Raw genomic sequence first — 15,665 nt, 5'->3', positions numbered from 1 at the left:
TGGTTCTTGAGAGATTTCTCTAAGAATTTAATGCCAGACCATTTTGTTCTCTTCTGAAGGGGCTGGTTGCTCTGTCCTAGGCAGTAAAGACAAATTAAGAGTAGTTCCAGAGTTCCCATTGTGGCACAGTGGCAACAAATCTGGCTAGGAACTCTGAGGTTGCGGGTTCGATCTTGGCCTCCCTCAGTGGGTTCAGGATCCGGTGTTGCTGTGAGCTGTGGTGTAGGTTGTAGACATGGCTTGGATCTGGCGTTGCTGTAGCTGTGGGGTATGCAACAAACAAACAAACAAAAGACAAAATAAGAGAATGTATAGGAGTTCCATCGTGGCGCAGTGGTTAATGAATCCGACTAGGAACCATGAGGTTTCGGATTCGATCCCTGGCCTTGCTCAGTGGATAAGGATCTGGCGTTGCCGTGAGCTGTGGTGTAGGTTGCAGATGCGGCTTGGATCCTGTGTTGCTGTGGCTCTGGTGTAGGCGGCGGCTATAGCTCCGATTGGACCCCTACCCTGGGAACCTCCATATGCCGTGGGTGCGGCCCTAGAAGAGGCAAAAAGACAAAAAAAAAAAAAAAAAAAAAAGACAGAATGTATAGCATTGTGAGACTACTTTGTAACAATCCTGAACTCTCTACTCATTAGTAATTTAATTATGGATAGATTTCTTTAGCCTCTCTCTGCCTTGTTTCCCTGTCTGTAAAATGAGAATGATGATATGGGGTTTCCTGGGGTTCCATGAAGAATGTATGGGATAATACATGTGAAAACACTTAGCAGGGTCCTTGGCACTTACTAGAGCTCATTATAAAGATAGCTGTTAAAGTTTTTGATAATGAGAATTGCTATATTTCAGTGATTATAAATGCATATTTAAAGATTTTAACTTCTCTGAAATCAGATTTTTTTTTCCTGTGTCCAGGCATGTGGAAGTTCCCATGTGCAACTCAAGCCACTGCAGTGACAATGCCAGATCTTTTAACTGCTGTGCCACAAGAGAACTCCCTGCAATCAGATATTTTGATGGTGTGTCTTGTTTGATTGAAAGTGGTTTTGGGGAGTTCCCGTCATAGCACAGCAGAAACAAATCTGGGACTAGAAACCATGAGGTTTCGGGTTCATTTCTGGCCTCGCTCAGTAGGTTAAAGATCTGGCGTTGCCACAAGCTGTGGTGTAGGTCGCAGACACAGCTTGGATCTGGTGTTGCTATGGCTGTGGTATAGGCCAGCAGCTGTAGCTCTGGCACAACCCCTAGCCCAGGAACCTCCATATGCCACGGGCACAGCCCTCAAAAGACAAAACAGCAACAACAACAAAAACAAACAAACAGAATAGACAGAGGACACATTTGATGCTCAGTCTGCCAGCTTTGCCTGCCTGAGTGCTGTTGGGAAATAAATATGAGTGTTTATTTTAAGTAAGCACTGAAAAATACATCATTGCATATCATAATAGTGATCTGACAAACATAGGTAGTAATTTAATCTTAGCGATAGCCATACATTTATTTAACAAATGTTTAATCTCTGCTATGTGCCAGTCACAGCTCAGAAAATATAGGTGCTTGTGATAGCATCTACACTTTTTCATTTAAAGAAAAAAGATCTCCTATTCAGCTTATATATGATTATTATAAAAGTTTAAGTATTGCAGAGTAAGTAAAGGGTCTGTTCTCTGGTAATCCACTCCATCTAAAACAACTGACTAAATGTGAAGATTATAAATGTTTAGGAGTTCCCATTGTGGCTCAGCAGAAACAAACCCAACTAGTATCCATGGGGATGTGGGTTCAGTCTCTGACCTTGCTCAGTCTCAGATGCTGCTCAGATCTGGTGTGACTGAGACTGTGGTGTAGGCTGCCAACTGTAGCTCTGATCTGACTCCTAGCCCAGGAAATTCAACCATGTGCCATGGGTGTGGCCCTAAATAAAATATGTTTAGGAGTTCCCTGGTGTCCCAACAGGTTAAGGATCTGGTGCATTACTGCTGTGGTGCAGGTTCCATCCCTGGCCCTAGAATTTTGTGTGCTGTGACCACAGTCAAAAAATAAAATAAAAGGAGTTCCTGTTGTGGCTCAGTGGTTAACGAATCCAGCTAGGAACCATGAGGTTGTAGGTTTGATCCCTGGCCTCGCTCAGTGGGTTAAGGATCTGGTGTTGGCCCTGAGCTGTGGTGTAGGTTGCAGACGTGGCTCAGATCCTCCGTTGCTGTGGCTGTGGTGTAGGCCAGCTGCTGTGGCTCTGATGAGACCCCTAACGTGGGAACCTCCATATGCCGTGGGTACGGCCCTAGAAAAGACAAAAAAAAAAATAATAAAATAAAATAAGATAAAAGATAAATGTATATTAGCATAAATAGAGTCGTAATATGCTTGACTAGTCTGCCTCATTTTCATTTTATCCACAATATAATATTTCATATCTCCATATAATTATATAGATTCAAATATATTTGATCTTTACTCGTACTGTATTATTTTATATTTTTTCCATTTGTATACATTCCTACCTTTTTTTCCCCTTGATTTTTGCTGGATTGATTGTTTCTTCTTAAAGAGCTTTGAAAGTTCTGTACCCTAATTTTAACTATTTGAGAGAAAGGCAGTAGTAGAACATAGTGGTAGAGAAGGCTGTGGTGCCTCATTGCTTAGATACGTATCTCGACTCCACCATTTGCAGACTAAGTGACCTTGGACAAGCTACTTAAGACTTCAGTTTGTTTCCTTTAAGTGCCTCAGTTCGTTTCCTATAAATTAAATTGGGATAATAATAGTACTTGCCTCTCCTTCATAGTGTTATTGCAAGGTATATTGAATTATTATATATGTAAAGCTTTAAAATACTCCCTGAGTATCAAGAGTTGATAAATGTTATTAGCTCATTTTAGTTGCATAAATAGTATATTTACTCTTATTTTTTAATAAACCGATTGACCTTATGTTTGTTTTTGTTTTTTTGTCTTTGTGCCATTTCTTGGGCCGCTCCCTCGGCATATGGAGGTTCCCAGGCTAGGGGTCTAATTGGAGCTGGAGCCGCCAGCCTACGTACGCCAGAGCCACAGCAACGCGGGATCCGAGCTGCGTCTGCAACCTACACCACAGCTCACGGCAACGCAGGATCCTTAACCCACTGAGCAAGGCCAGGGATCCAACCTGCAACTTCATGGTTCCTAGTCGGATTTGTTAACCACCAAGCCGTGACAGGAACTCCTGACCTTATGTTTATCAGCATTAAAAAATAGAATTTATGATCACCTCTATCAAGATCCCATCTAATCAGAATGAAAGTTTTAGTGTACTTTTATTTGATTGTTTCATACTGGAAAATAATTTGGAATTTAGTTTCAGATTTTTTAAATTGATGTACAGTTGATTTGCAATATTAGTTTTAGGAGTACGGCATACTGATTAGGTATTTTTATAGATTATACTCCATTAAAAGTTATTACAAGGTAATGGTTATAATTCTCTGTACTATTCAACATATTTATTATAGATTTTTGTTTGTTTGGGGGGCATTTTTTTTTTTTTTTTTTTTTTTTGTATTTTTAGGGTTGCACTTGTTGCATATGGAAGCTCCCAGGCTAGGGGTTGAATCAGAATTGTACTAGCCAACCTACACCACAGCCACAGCAATGTGGATCCTTAACCCACTAAACGAGGCCAGGTGTCTAGTCCTGTGTATACTAGTTGGGCTCGTTACTGCTGAGCCACAATGGGAATCCTGGATTATGGTTTTTAATGATCTCTTATTTTAAGAAGCTTTTCTTAAAATATGCATCAATCTTTAGAAGTACATTATGACAATTACTTAGCTCCACCTTGCTCACCATTGTTCTTTTTGTACCACAATTGTCTTTTAAAATTCCTTTTCAGAGTTCCCGTCATGACTCAGTGGTTAACGAATCCGACTAGGAACCATGAGGTTGCGGGTTCAATCCCTGGCCTCGCTTGGTGGGTTGAGGATCCGGCGTTGCCGTGAGCTGTGGTATAGGTCGCAGACATGGCTTGGATCTGGCATTGCTGTGTCCCTGGCGCAAGCTGGTGGCTTCAGCCCTGATTGGACCCCTGGTCTGGGAACCTCCGTATGCCGTGGATGCGGCCCTAGAAAAAAATAAAATAAAATTCGTTTTTCTAATTCACTATCAATCCAACTGGAGCACATTCGCTACTCATTTTTTTCAGAATAGGTGTATAAGAAGTATGCTCACACAACAGAAATGAATCCGACTAGGAACAATGAGGTTGCAGGTTTGATCCCTCGCCTTGCTCAGTGGTTAAGGATCTGGCATTGCTGTGAGCTGTGGTGTAGGTCTCAGACTCAGCTTGGATCTGGCATTGCTGTGCCTGTGGTGTAGGCCAGCATCTATAGCCCCGATTGGACCCTAGCCTGGGAACCTCCATATGCTGCAAATGTGGCCCTAAAAAGCAAAAATTAAAAAATAAAAAATAAATAAAACTGCCTTATCTTATGTTTTCATATGTAAGTGAAATTTTTTCAGAACTCTGTAAATACTGCTCTGTTGCCTAATTTTAGTATTTAATATTATGGTTAGGATGTTTGATGTTAGTCTGGTTCTCTTTCCTTTGTATGTGGCTTATTTTTCAAGGCCCAAAGCTATAAATTTTTCCTTTTCTTTATAGAATTGAGGAATTTTCACCAGGATATGGCTAGGTATGTGTTTCATTGTTCTTTCTGACCTTTAGTGAGACTTTGAAGTCTCAGCTCTATTTTATCTCAGGGATTTTTTTTTCCTCCATTATTTCAATTACCCCTTCTTCCATCCACTCCAGTCTCTTATACTGGATATTGTATCTTCTGGATTTTCCCTATATCTTATCTTTTATCTAATTTCAGTTTCTTTTTCTCCTTTATATTCTAAGTAAACTCCTCACTATACCGTTTTTAAAAATTTACGGGTGCCAGTTTTCATCATTTTTCATTCATTTCTTTCTCTGTTGAGTTGATGTCATTATTTTTTTATTTCCAAGTGGGCTTTCTTTCTTTCTTTTTATTTGATCTTTTAAGAGCCGCAACCGTGGCATATGGAGGTTCCCAGGCTAGGGGTCCAATTGAAGCTGTAGCTGCTGGCCTACACCACAGCCACAGCAACGTGGGATCCCAGCCGCATCTGCAACCTACACCACAGCTTATGGCAACACCAGATCCTTAACCCACTGAGCAAGGCCATGGATCAAACCCACATCTTCATGGATGCTCGTTGAGTTCGTTAAACACTGAGCCACAACAGGAATTTCCTTCAAGTGTGCTTTCTTCTTTGTACCTTTTTAGTAGCTGTGTTTCTTGCTTTATCCTTTCAAGTCTCTTAAATCTCACTGAGGTTAATTTATTAGAATTAAAAATAATGTTTTCTTTGCTCTCTTGCCTTGACTTTATCTCATTGAGCCCTGCTTAGCCTCCTTTATAGCTCCTGATTGTCCTTATAACATCTAGTAATTTTCCATTGTCTTTTCATCCTTATAAATGAAAGTCTAGACTAGTTTAAATTGGCAGTTGTGTAGGCTTCCTGGAGAGCTATAAGTCAGTATTTGGTTCCCCTTAGCCGACTTTATTTTTACATTGAAAGTGGGGGTTCTACTTCATGTACCATGTACCTGAGACTACCTACTCTGTTTTGGGGGTTGGGAAGAGTTTCCAAATCTTTTTGTATTTTACTGCTTGGAAATTCTCAAAGCTGGTTCTATATAAGTAAACTGAAAAAGGTACCACTTGGCCAAATTGCTTTCATTTCAGCCTCTGCTTAGGTGAAGGCCTCCTTTCTGGCCTTTCTGGCCTTGATGGTCTTTGCTTGGTTAACCTTACCGTCAGATCGCACTTCTACCTCTGATGATTTGTCAGAGTTCAGAAAGTTGCAAGTGCTATATGGGTTTTTAGGGAAAGGAATTATTGTTGCTTATAAATTTTCATTTGCCATTTATCATTTATTTATCCATTCAGCCAATATTTATTGAATAGCTGCTTGTGTCTGGAAATACCTGATGAAGCAAACCAAGTCTCTTCTCTCATGGAGCTTACAATTTAGTAGAAAGACTCAGCTAGGTTATTAGGAACCTTGATACCATTCTGTCACCTTTTTTTTTTTTTTTTTTGTCTTTTTTTTTTGTCTTTTTGTCTTTTTAAATGCCGTGTCGGTGGCATTTGGAAGTTCCCAGGCTAGGGGTCGAATTGGAGCTGTAGCTGCCGACCTACACCACAGCTCAGAGCAACAACGCCAGATCCTTAACTCACTGAGTGAGGGCAGGGATCAAACTCATGTCCTCATGGATACTAGTCAGGGATTGTTACCACTGAGCTACCATGGGAATGCCCATTTTCTCGCTAATTTTTTGGTCATCGACTTTACTATTTTTTCAATTTAATTTTTATTTATTTTATTTATTTATTTATTGCTATTTCTTTGGGCCACTCCCACGGCATATGGAGGTTCCCAGGCTAGGGGTGAATCGGAGCTGTAACCCCCAGCCTAAGCCAGAGCCACAGCAACACAGGATCCGAGCCGCGTCTGCGACCTACACCACAGCTCACGGCAACGCCGGATTGTTAACCCACTGAGCAAGGCCAGGGACCGAACCCGCAACCTCATGGTTCCTAGTCGGATTCATTAACCACTGCGCCACCACGGGAACTCCTAATTTTTATTTTATATTGGAGTATAGTTGATTTACAATGTGTTAGTTTCAGGTGGATAGCAAAATGATTCAGTTATGCATGTACATATATCCTTTCTTTTTTAGATACTTTTCCCACATAGGTTATTACAGAATATTGAGTAGAGTTCCCTGTGCTATAAAGTAGGTTCTTGGTGACTATTTATTTTATATAGAGTAGTGTATATATGGTAATCCCCAGATCCTGGTTTCTCCCTCCTACCTTTCCCCTTGGGTAACCATAAATTTGTTTTTGAAATCTGCAAGTTTGCTTCTGTTTTGTAAATAGGTTCATTGGTATCATTTTTTTAGATTCCACCTGCAAGTGCTATCATATGATATTTGTCTTTGTCTGACTTATTTCACTCAGTATGATAATCTATAGGTCCATCCATGTTGCTGCAGATAGCATTATTTCATCCTTTTTTCATGGCTGAGTAGTATTCCATCATATATATATGTACCTCATCTTCTTTGTCCTTTCCTCTTTCGATGGACATTTAGGTTGCTTCCATGTCTTGGCTATTACTGTAAGTAGTGCTGCTGTAAACACTGGTATGCATCAATCTTTTCAAATTAGAGTTTTATCCTGGATATATGCCCAGGAGTAGGATTGCTGGATCATATAGTAGTTCTATTTTTAGTCTTTTGAGAAACCTCCATACTGTTTTCCATAATGGTTGTGCCAATTTACATTCCCACCTAGTGGTGTAGGAGGAGTTCCCTTTTCTCTACACTCTCTCTGTTATTATTTGTAGACTTTTTGATGATGACCATTCTGAGCAGTATGAGGTAATACCTTATTGTAGTTTTGATTTGCATTTCTCTAATAATTAGTGATGTTGAACATTTTTTGGAGATGTGCTTTTTTGGCCATCTGTAGGTCTTCTTTGGAGAAATGTCTGTTTAGGTCTTCTGCTTATTTTATTTTTTTTGTCTTTTGTCTTTGTTTTAGGGCCACACTCGAGGCATATGGAGGTTACCAGGTGTGGTCTAATCGGAGCTATAGCTGCTGGCCTACACCACAGCCCCAGCAACTCGGGATCCGAGCTGCGTCTGCGACCTACACCACAGTTCAGGGCAATGCTGGATCTTTAACCCACTGAGCAAGGCCAGGGATCGAACCACATCCTCATGGATGCTAGTCAGGTTCGCTAACTGCTGAGCCATGACGGGAACGCCTACTCTTTTAAATTTTTAACTTTTTTTTATATTGAGCTGCATGAGCTATTTGTATATTTTGGAGATTAATCCCTTTGTTGGTCATCTCATTTACAGATATGTTCTCCCATCTCACATGTTTTTATATAAGGAAAGAGTATTTGTTTTTTTTTCTTTCACTGAACTTTATTCCTTCAATTAACAATATATTTTCTTTTTTTACTTTTTAGGGCCACACCCACGGCATATGGAGGTTCCCAGGCTAGGGGTCTAATTGGAGCTACAGCTGCTGGCCTACGCCACAGCCACAGCAGTGCCAGATCTGAGTTGTATCTGTGACCTACACCACAGCTCACCACAAAGCCAGATGTTTAACACACTGAGCGAGGCCAGGGATCGAACCTGAAACCTCATGGTTCCTAGTCGGATTCATTTTGCTCTGCCACGACGGAAACACCAATTAACAATATACTAATGAAAATAAATGGAATGTTTCATGCGGAAATTTTAAGAAATAAAATGTGCAAAGATCAAAGGAAAAATCTGTTGTATTATTGTAAATTTCATTGGCCCAGCATGTCGCCTGTATTATTTAGGTAAGTGGTCAGATTTTTATAGAAATGGAATGCTGTAAGTACTTGAGGCCAAGGGAGCCAAGATAGAGAGGAAAGAATATAGTCTGTGTTTGTGTGAAAAGTGGTAACAAAACCTTTCCCCCTTTTGCATGAAAATTTGACCTTTCCAGATCTGTTCCCAGGAAACATGAGAGCAGCAACTCTTATTACTAGGTAACAACACTGTTATAGTAAAAATGGTATCTGAGAAAGTGGCATGTAGACTAGTAGGAACTATGTGTGAACTGTAAATACCTCACGCAGACACCATAGCTTGGGACATCACTGAACGCAGTGTTTCTTATAACTGAACATATCCCCATGGGGACCCTAGAAGGTTATGCCTGTCAGTTACTTCAAGAGATATTAGCGCCTATGGAGCATGAGGCTTCTAAGTGAATATGGGTTCCACATTCAACTGATGTAGATCTCATTTCCTTGAACCTGAGCTATCAGCGGCAAGGTCAAAGCTCCCACACAGCTATGTGGACTGCTGGATGGGCTGCTGCAAGGACTCCTGCACAGGGAGGAAAGTGACACTGCACTGCCTGTCAGCTATGCTTCTGTCAATCCTTACTGAATCTGGTGCCAGGTGGCCTGTGATAGGCTTTTATTTTGAAAATTCATTGAGCCATATGACCACTGCAGTTAAAATATTGGGTCTTGGGATCCTGGCAAATATTTCCCTGTAGGTGCATTAGAAGTCATCTATTTCTGTTAGAGATAATTTTTATAGTGTAATATGTTCATTGTCTTCTCATGTGGGTTTAGGTTTCTGGGACTTTGGTCCTAACTGCCCAGTTCTCAAATTTCACATGCAAATTACATGGGTTTTTGTTTGCTTTGTTTTTTCTTTCAACAGAGTTGACCCTTTGTTTGGGATGTGTGAAAAATTTTTACAGGAAGTGGATTTTTTTCAGAGGTAAGTGTTTCATCACCTAGCTTATTAAATCTTAGATATGCAGAGAATAGTACTTATATAGTGAAGCAAGAGTGATCACAAGGCAGAATAGCAACCAAGCTGTTGTTATGCATGCAGCATGACCTAATTTGTATACAGGTGACCCTCGGTATCCGTGGGTTCTGCATTCATGGACACAGAGGGCCCCCACTCTACTATTCCATATTATATAAAGGACTTGAGCAACCATGGATTTTGGTGTCCGCAAAAGGTCCTGGAACCAGTTCCTCACAGATTCTGAGAGATAACTAGTTTTTTTTTTCTCTCTCTCTCTCTCTCTTTTTTTTTTTTTTTTTTTTTTTGTCTTGTCTTTTAAGGGACATACCTGCAGCATATGAAAGTTCCCAGGCTAGGGGTCAAATTGGAGCTACAGCTGGCCTACACCACAGCTACAGCAATGCAAGATCTGAACTGCATCTGCTGTCTACCCCACAGCTCAGAGCAACGCCAGATCCTTGACCCAATGAGCAAGGCCAGGGATCGAACCTGTGTCCTCATGGATACTAGTTGGGTTCACTTACTGCTGAGCCACAACAGGAACTCTAGATAACTGTATTTTCTTTACTTGTATATAGACTTCTTTTTTTTTTTGTCTTTTGTCTTTTTAGGGCCACACCTGTGACATATGGAGGTTCCCAGACTTGGGGGTCTAATTGGAGCTATAGCTGCTGGCCTATGCCAGATCTGAGCCATGTCTGTGACCTACACCACAGCTCACAGCAATGCCAGATCCATAACCCACTGAGCAAGGCCAGGGATTGAACTTGCAATCTCCTAGTTCCTTGTTGGATTTGTTTTTGTTTTGCCACAACGGGAACTCCTGTAAACTTCTTAAGTTAGCTAAATATACGACAGGAATATACATCGGGAATTACTGTGATTCAGCACTCAGCTGGGCCAGAAGAAAACAAATAAGAACGCAAAATCTTTTTTTTTTTTTTTTTTTTTTTTGCCTTTTCTAGGGCTACTCCCACGGCATATGGAGTTCCCAGGCTAGGATTCTCATCGGAGCTATAGCTGCCAGCCTACACCAGAGTCACAGCAACACAGGATCTGAGCCGAGTCTGTGACCTACACCACAGCTCACAGCAATGCCAGATCCTTAACCCACTGAGCAAGGCCAGGGACCGAATCCGAAACCTCCTGGTTCCTAGTCGGATTCGTTAAGCACTGCGCCACAAGGGGAGCTCCAAGAACTCAAAATCTTTTGAAAAATCATGACCTATTTTTTTCACCATGGTTCTTAAACTTGCGTATTCTCTATAACAAAAATTTGTATCAATTCTACAGGTAGCTTTTATTTTGTGGCCTAGATATGTTTTCTCAGGATTCTTTATGAAGTAAATTGGCTAAAACAGATGCAGTTGATGAATGGAAGTCTTGGTGAAGCCATAAGAGTCAAAGTAGTTACCAGACTTGTAGTGTGCTAGTGATAATACTGGAAAGAAGGCATTTATATGATTGTATAATCTAATGCTGTTATTAAGTCCAATACTTCATTCTTCCACTTCTTGTTTGTACTACCATGAACTTTACCAAACCTGATGGTACAGGTTTGTGTGACTGTACTTCTCAAGTTTTTTTTTCTTATGGGAGATGAATAGCTTCCTATAATAGGGCTGAGTTGCAATACCACCCTTTATCAATAGGGGCTGCTCTCTAATAAATGATACCATCTAACTTGACTAAGACTGTGACTTAAATTTCAGTGAAGTCCATGTCTTTTGGGTTTTTTTTTTTTTTTTTTTTGCTTTTTAGTGCCACACCCATGGCATATGGAGGTTCCCAGGCTAGAGGTCCAATTGGAGCTGTAGCTGTTGGCCTATGCCACAGCCACAGCAACGCAGGATCCTTGTTGTGTCTGCGACCTACACCAAGCTCACGGCAGCTCTGCATCCTTAGCCCACTGAACAAGGCCAGGGATCCAATCTGTGTCCTCATGGATGTTAGTCAGATTCGGTAACTATTGAGCCATGACAGGAGCTCCCATGTCTTTGGGTTTAAATTTTTTTTTTAATTGAAGTATAGTTGGTTTACAATGTTGTGTAAGTTTCTGGTGTACAGCAAACTAATTTAGTTATACACGGTTTTAGATACTTTAAGGTGGAGAGTCTGTTTTTGCACAATTGAGATGAGGTTTTTCAGAAAGGTGATAGCTCTGATTTGCCACAGTTTTCATTTGTTGTTTAGAGCTACCTATTCTTTTTTTTAAGTTGTATTGAAATATAGTTGATTTACAATGTTAATTTTCACTGTATATCAAAGTAACTGAACTGATATTACCCCCTCAGTGAAATATTTTTCAACTGTCCCCTTAAACAAAACAAAATATCGTGGAATCAATCAGAGCCAGGAGTAAGTTACTTACCTTTTTTTAAGCCTTAGTGCAACATTTATCCTCTCTGAGCCTCAGTGTTCCTGTCAGTGATTATAAACTCCATTAAGACAGCTGTTTTCTTTCGGTCTTTCTTTTCTTTCTTTTTTTTTTTTTTTTTTTTGGTCTTTTTTTAAGGCCGTACCTGTGGCATATGGAGATTGCCAGGCTAGGTTTTGAATCACAGTTATAGCTGCTTGCCTATGCCACAGCCACAGCAACACCAGATTGGAGCTACGTCTCTGACCTACACCGCACTTCATGGAATGCTGGATCTTAACCCACTGAGCGAGGCCAGGGATCCAGCCTGAGTCTTCATGGATACTAGTCAGATTCATTTCCACTGCACCACAACGTGAACTCCAAGACAGCTGTGTTCTTCTCTTTTGCTCACTGTTATGTCCCCAGTGCTTTGTAAGTCCTAAAGATACATTTGTTAAATTAATGAATCTGTAACATGATAATAATAATTCTGCTAATACACAGGATTGCTGGGGGGATTAAATAAGATAGTGAAGAACACTTAAGAAGATGCCTAGCCCATATAGATATTTAATAAACAAGACTATCTTGGGATAGACCATGATGGAAGATGATATAAGAAAGGGAATGTGGAGTTCCCGTCGTGGCGCAGTGGTTAACAGATCCGACTAGGAACCATGAGGTTGCGGGTTCGGTCCCTGCCCTTGCTCAGTGGGTTAACGATCCGGCGTTGCCGTGAGCTGTGGTGTAGGTTGCAAACGCGGCTCGGATCCCGCGTTGCTATGGCTCTGGCGTAGGCTGGCAGCTACAGCTCTGATTAGACCCCTAGCCGGGGAACCTCCCATATGCCACGGGAGTGGCCCAAGAAATGGCAAAAAAAAAAAAAAAAAAAAGAAAGGGAATGTGTGTACATATATATATGTATGACTGGGTCACTTTGTTGTATAGCAGAAATTTGCACAACATTGTAAATCAACTATACTTTAATAAAAATAAATAAATTAGGGAGTTCCCATTGTGGCTCAGCAGTAATGAACCTGACCAGTATCCATGAGGTTGTGGGATCGATCCCTGGCCCTGATCAGTGGGTTAAGGATCCAGCATTCCTGTGAACTGTGGTGTGGGTCGCAGACGCAGCTCAGATCTGGTGTTGCTGCGGCTGTGGCGTAGGCTGGCAGCTGCAGCTTCGATTCTACCCCTAGCCTGGGAACTTGCATATGCCACAGGTGTGGCTCTTAAAAATTAAAAAATAATAAACATTAATAGATAATTAATCAACAAGGTTATGGTCATGTCACTACAGCATAATTATCTAGGTCCATGGCTTCCTCAGGAGCCGTGAACTTCTCTAGTTCATCCTTTTCACCCCTTCAGGGCTTGGCAGATGTTTGGGGCTCAGCCTGTGGTGAATGACTGTCATAGTTGCTTCTCTTTGCTCCTTCAGGTGTTTCATCGCTGATCTGCCCCACTTGCAGGACAGCTTTGTGGACAAACTTCTTGACCTCATGCCCCGACTCATGACGTCCAAACCTGCAGAAGTGGTCAAAATTCTGCATACCATGCTTCGGCAGTGTACCTTCCTGCACCTCCCCCTTCCAGAGCAGGTCGGTGTCTGTGTCCTCCCGCTTCAGCTAAGTCCGTCCGTCCGAAGAGTCAAAACTGCTCACTTTGGTGATCCTCTTTGACCCATGGAGCGGCTGGATTAGGGCCTTTCCTTGGATTGGCTCCCGAATATCCACCCATTAGCTAAGGAGTCAGAAAGGCAGGGTCTTGTTTTGTTGCCGAGGAATGGCGTGGCTTTAGAATCCTATTTTCTTCTTGCTTGCAGATCCACAAAGCCTCAGCCACCATTATCGAGCCAGCGGGTGAGTCAGACAACCCTTTGCGATTCACATCTGGGTTGGTGGTGGCCCTGGATGTCGACGCAACCCTGGAGCACGTGCAAGATCCTCAGAGCACTGTGAAGGTCCAGGTCTGTCAGGTTTTGGTCCCCATGGGGCTTCTTAACTGACTCTGTGTTGACACTTTTAACTTGAGCACCCACGTAATCTCTACCTGAGAGACGGAAAGTGGGGAGAGAGAAGAGATGGGTTTTTAAGGAAAAGAGCCTGGGCGTGAATCGCAGCTCTGCTGCTGAGTATGGATTGGAACAGGTTAAATTCAGAACCTCAGAGTCTGTTCCTGACAAATAGGGATAGTTGACATTGAAATGAGATTATGTATATAAAGTCCCTGGTACCCAATAAGGGCTCACTAAATGACAGGGCATCTTCTATTCTTATAATGTGAGCTAAGACTTGGTATTTTCAGGGCTACAACCAAACTAATACATGAGTCTCTTTCAGACTATGGGTGAGTCAGCTTGGTGAATAAAATTTATGGGTAGGAAAAAGCTGTCACTTTGGAGCATTCCCAAGTTAGATACAAATACTAGAGACACATGAGAGGCGCAATAAATAATCAAATTAATAGTCTTCAATCAGTTTAATAGTTAATTAAGTCCCATAAAGAGTCCTACCCATTTGCCCATCCATCTGTCCATCCATCCTTTCATCCATGTGGGAATGCTTACTCTGTTGCACATACTAAGTTCTACACAAGTATGTCAGAATCCCTGTCCTCAGATGCTTACTTTCAGTGAGAGACGGACAGATGGACTGGAAGTTGTAAAACAGTTCAGTCATCAGTTCAGACCGGCACAGGATGAGTTAAGAATATTATGGCTTCTGGGAGTTTCTGTTGTGGCTCAGTGGTTAACGAACCCGACTAGGATCCAAGAGGATGCAGGGTTGATCCCTGGCCTTGCTGTGAGCTGTGGTGTATATCACAGAAGCGGCTCAGATCTGGTGTTGTTGCGGCTGTGGTGTAGGCTGGCAGCTATAGCTCTGATTGGACCCCTAGCCTGGGAACCTCCATGGCCCTAAAAAGCAAAAAAAAAAAAAAAGAAATTATGGCTTCTTCTTATATACCTGATTACTTGCACAATATAGATCTAATTTTTGGGATCCCACCTGCCACACTGCCTCCCTCCTGAAATGAGACACAGTTGTTGAAATAACCTGACCTGTTTTCAAGACTGAGAGACTGGTTCAGTGAAATAATGGACCAGTCTACTGACTCAGCTTCTGGATTTTGAAGCTTCTTAGCCTCTTCTGGATTGTGAAGTTTCAAAGGCAGGAATGACGGGGAACAGAATACACCACTTCCAAAACAACTGTCCTTGACCTAAGGATTATTTGGGAATGGTTATTTCTGAGAGGGGTTGACATAGTAGAACCCCTGAGAACAGCATAGAAGTTGCCCTTTAGTGAGGGAAATTGATATTTGTAAGGGAAATCTACATTTGTAAGGTTTCTTCCTCTTAGAACCTGGAAGGGAAACGTGATTAAATCTCTAGGAACTCATATCAATGGAGAGGGTACCAACTTAAATTTGCATAACAACCTTACCCTTGTCCACTGCGTTTTACCTTATAACCCCTCATAACAGGTTCCCTCCCTCTTCAACATCTTCCTTTTGTCTTTAGCTGCAGCTGGTATTTAAGGTGATGGCTTGGGCAATTTCAGGGAGTTTTTCAGTTTCCCTGGGCCTCTGCCATTGTATACAGGAGACATATTTGTCATTAAACTTATGTTTGTTTTTCTCCTGTTAATCTGTCTTTCATTACGGTGGAGTCTTAGCCAAGAACCTAGCAGGTTAAAGGGGAGATTATTTTTTTCCTCCCCCACAGAGTTATTTCCAGTTTTTGGCTACTTTAAAAAAATTCTGAGAGTTCCTGTCGCGGCACAGCGGAAACGAATCCAACTAGGAACCATGAGGTTGAGCATTTGATCCCTGGCCTCGCTCAGTGGATTAAGAATCCAGCATTGCTGTGGACTGTGGTGTAGTCCGGCAGCTACAGCTCTGATT

At 41.6% G+C, this 15,665-nt stretch overlaps 1 protein-coding gene across 1 annotated transcript in view; it reads left to right on the top strand.

The window, feature by feature from the left end:
- The window catches only part of INTS4 (integrator complex subunit 4), a 119,063-nt gene that overhangs the window by 96,009 nt on the left and 7,389 nt on the right, over positions 1–15,665 (top strand). The window contains exons 19-21 of the mRNA XM_021062562.1: positions 9,302–9,361; positions 13,201–13,360; positions 13,585–13,728. Of these exons, the coding sequence (XP_020918221.1) occupies positions 9,302–9,361; positions 13,201–13,360; positions 13,585–13,728 (364 nt within the window). The remainder of the gene's footprint in view (positions 1–9,301; positions 9,362–13,200; positions 13,361–13,584; positions 13,729–15,665) is intronic.

This window comes from Sus scrofa, chromosome 9 (assembly GCF_000003025.6).
Source record: "Sus scrofa isolate TJ Tabasco breed Duroc chromosome 9, Sscrofa11.1, whole genome shotgun sequence".
Taxonomy (NCBI): domain Eukaryota; kingdom Metazoa; phylum Chordata; class Mammalia; order Artiodactyla; family Suidae; genus Sus; species Sus scrofa.
This window is presented reverse-complemented; position numbering and strand designations above follow the sequence as displayed.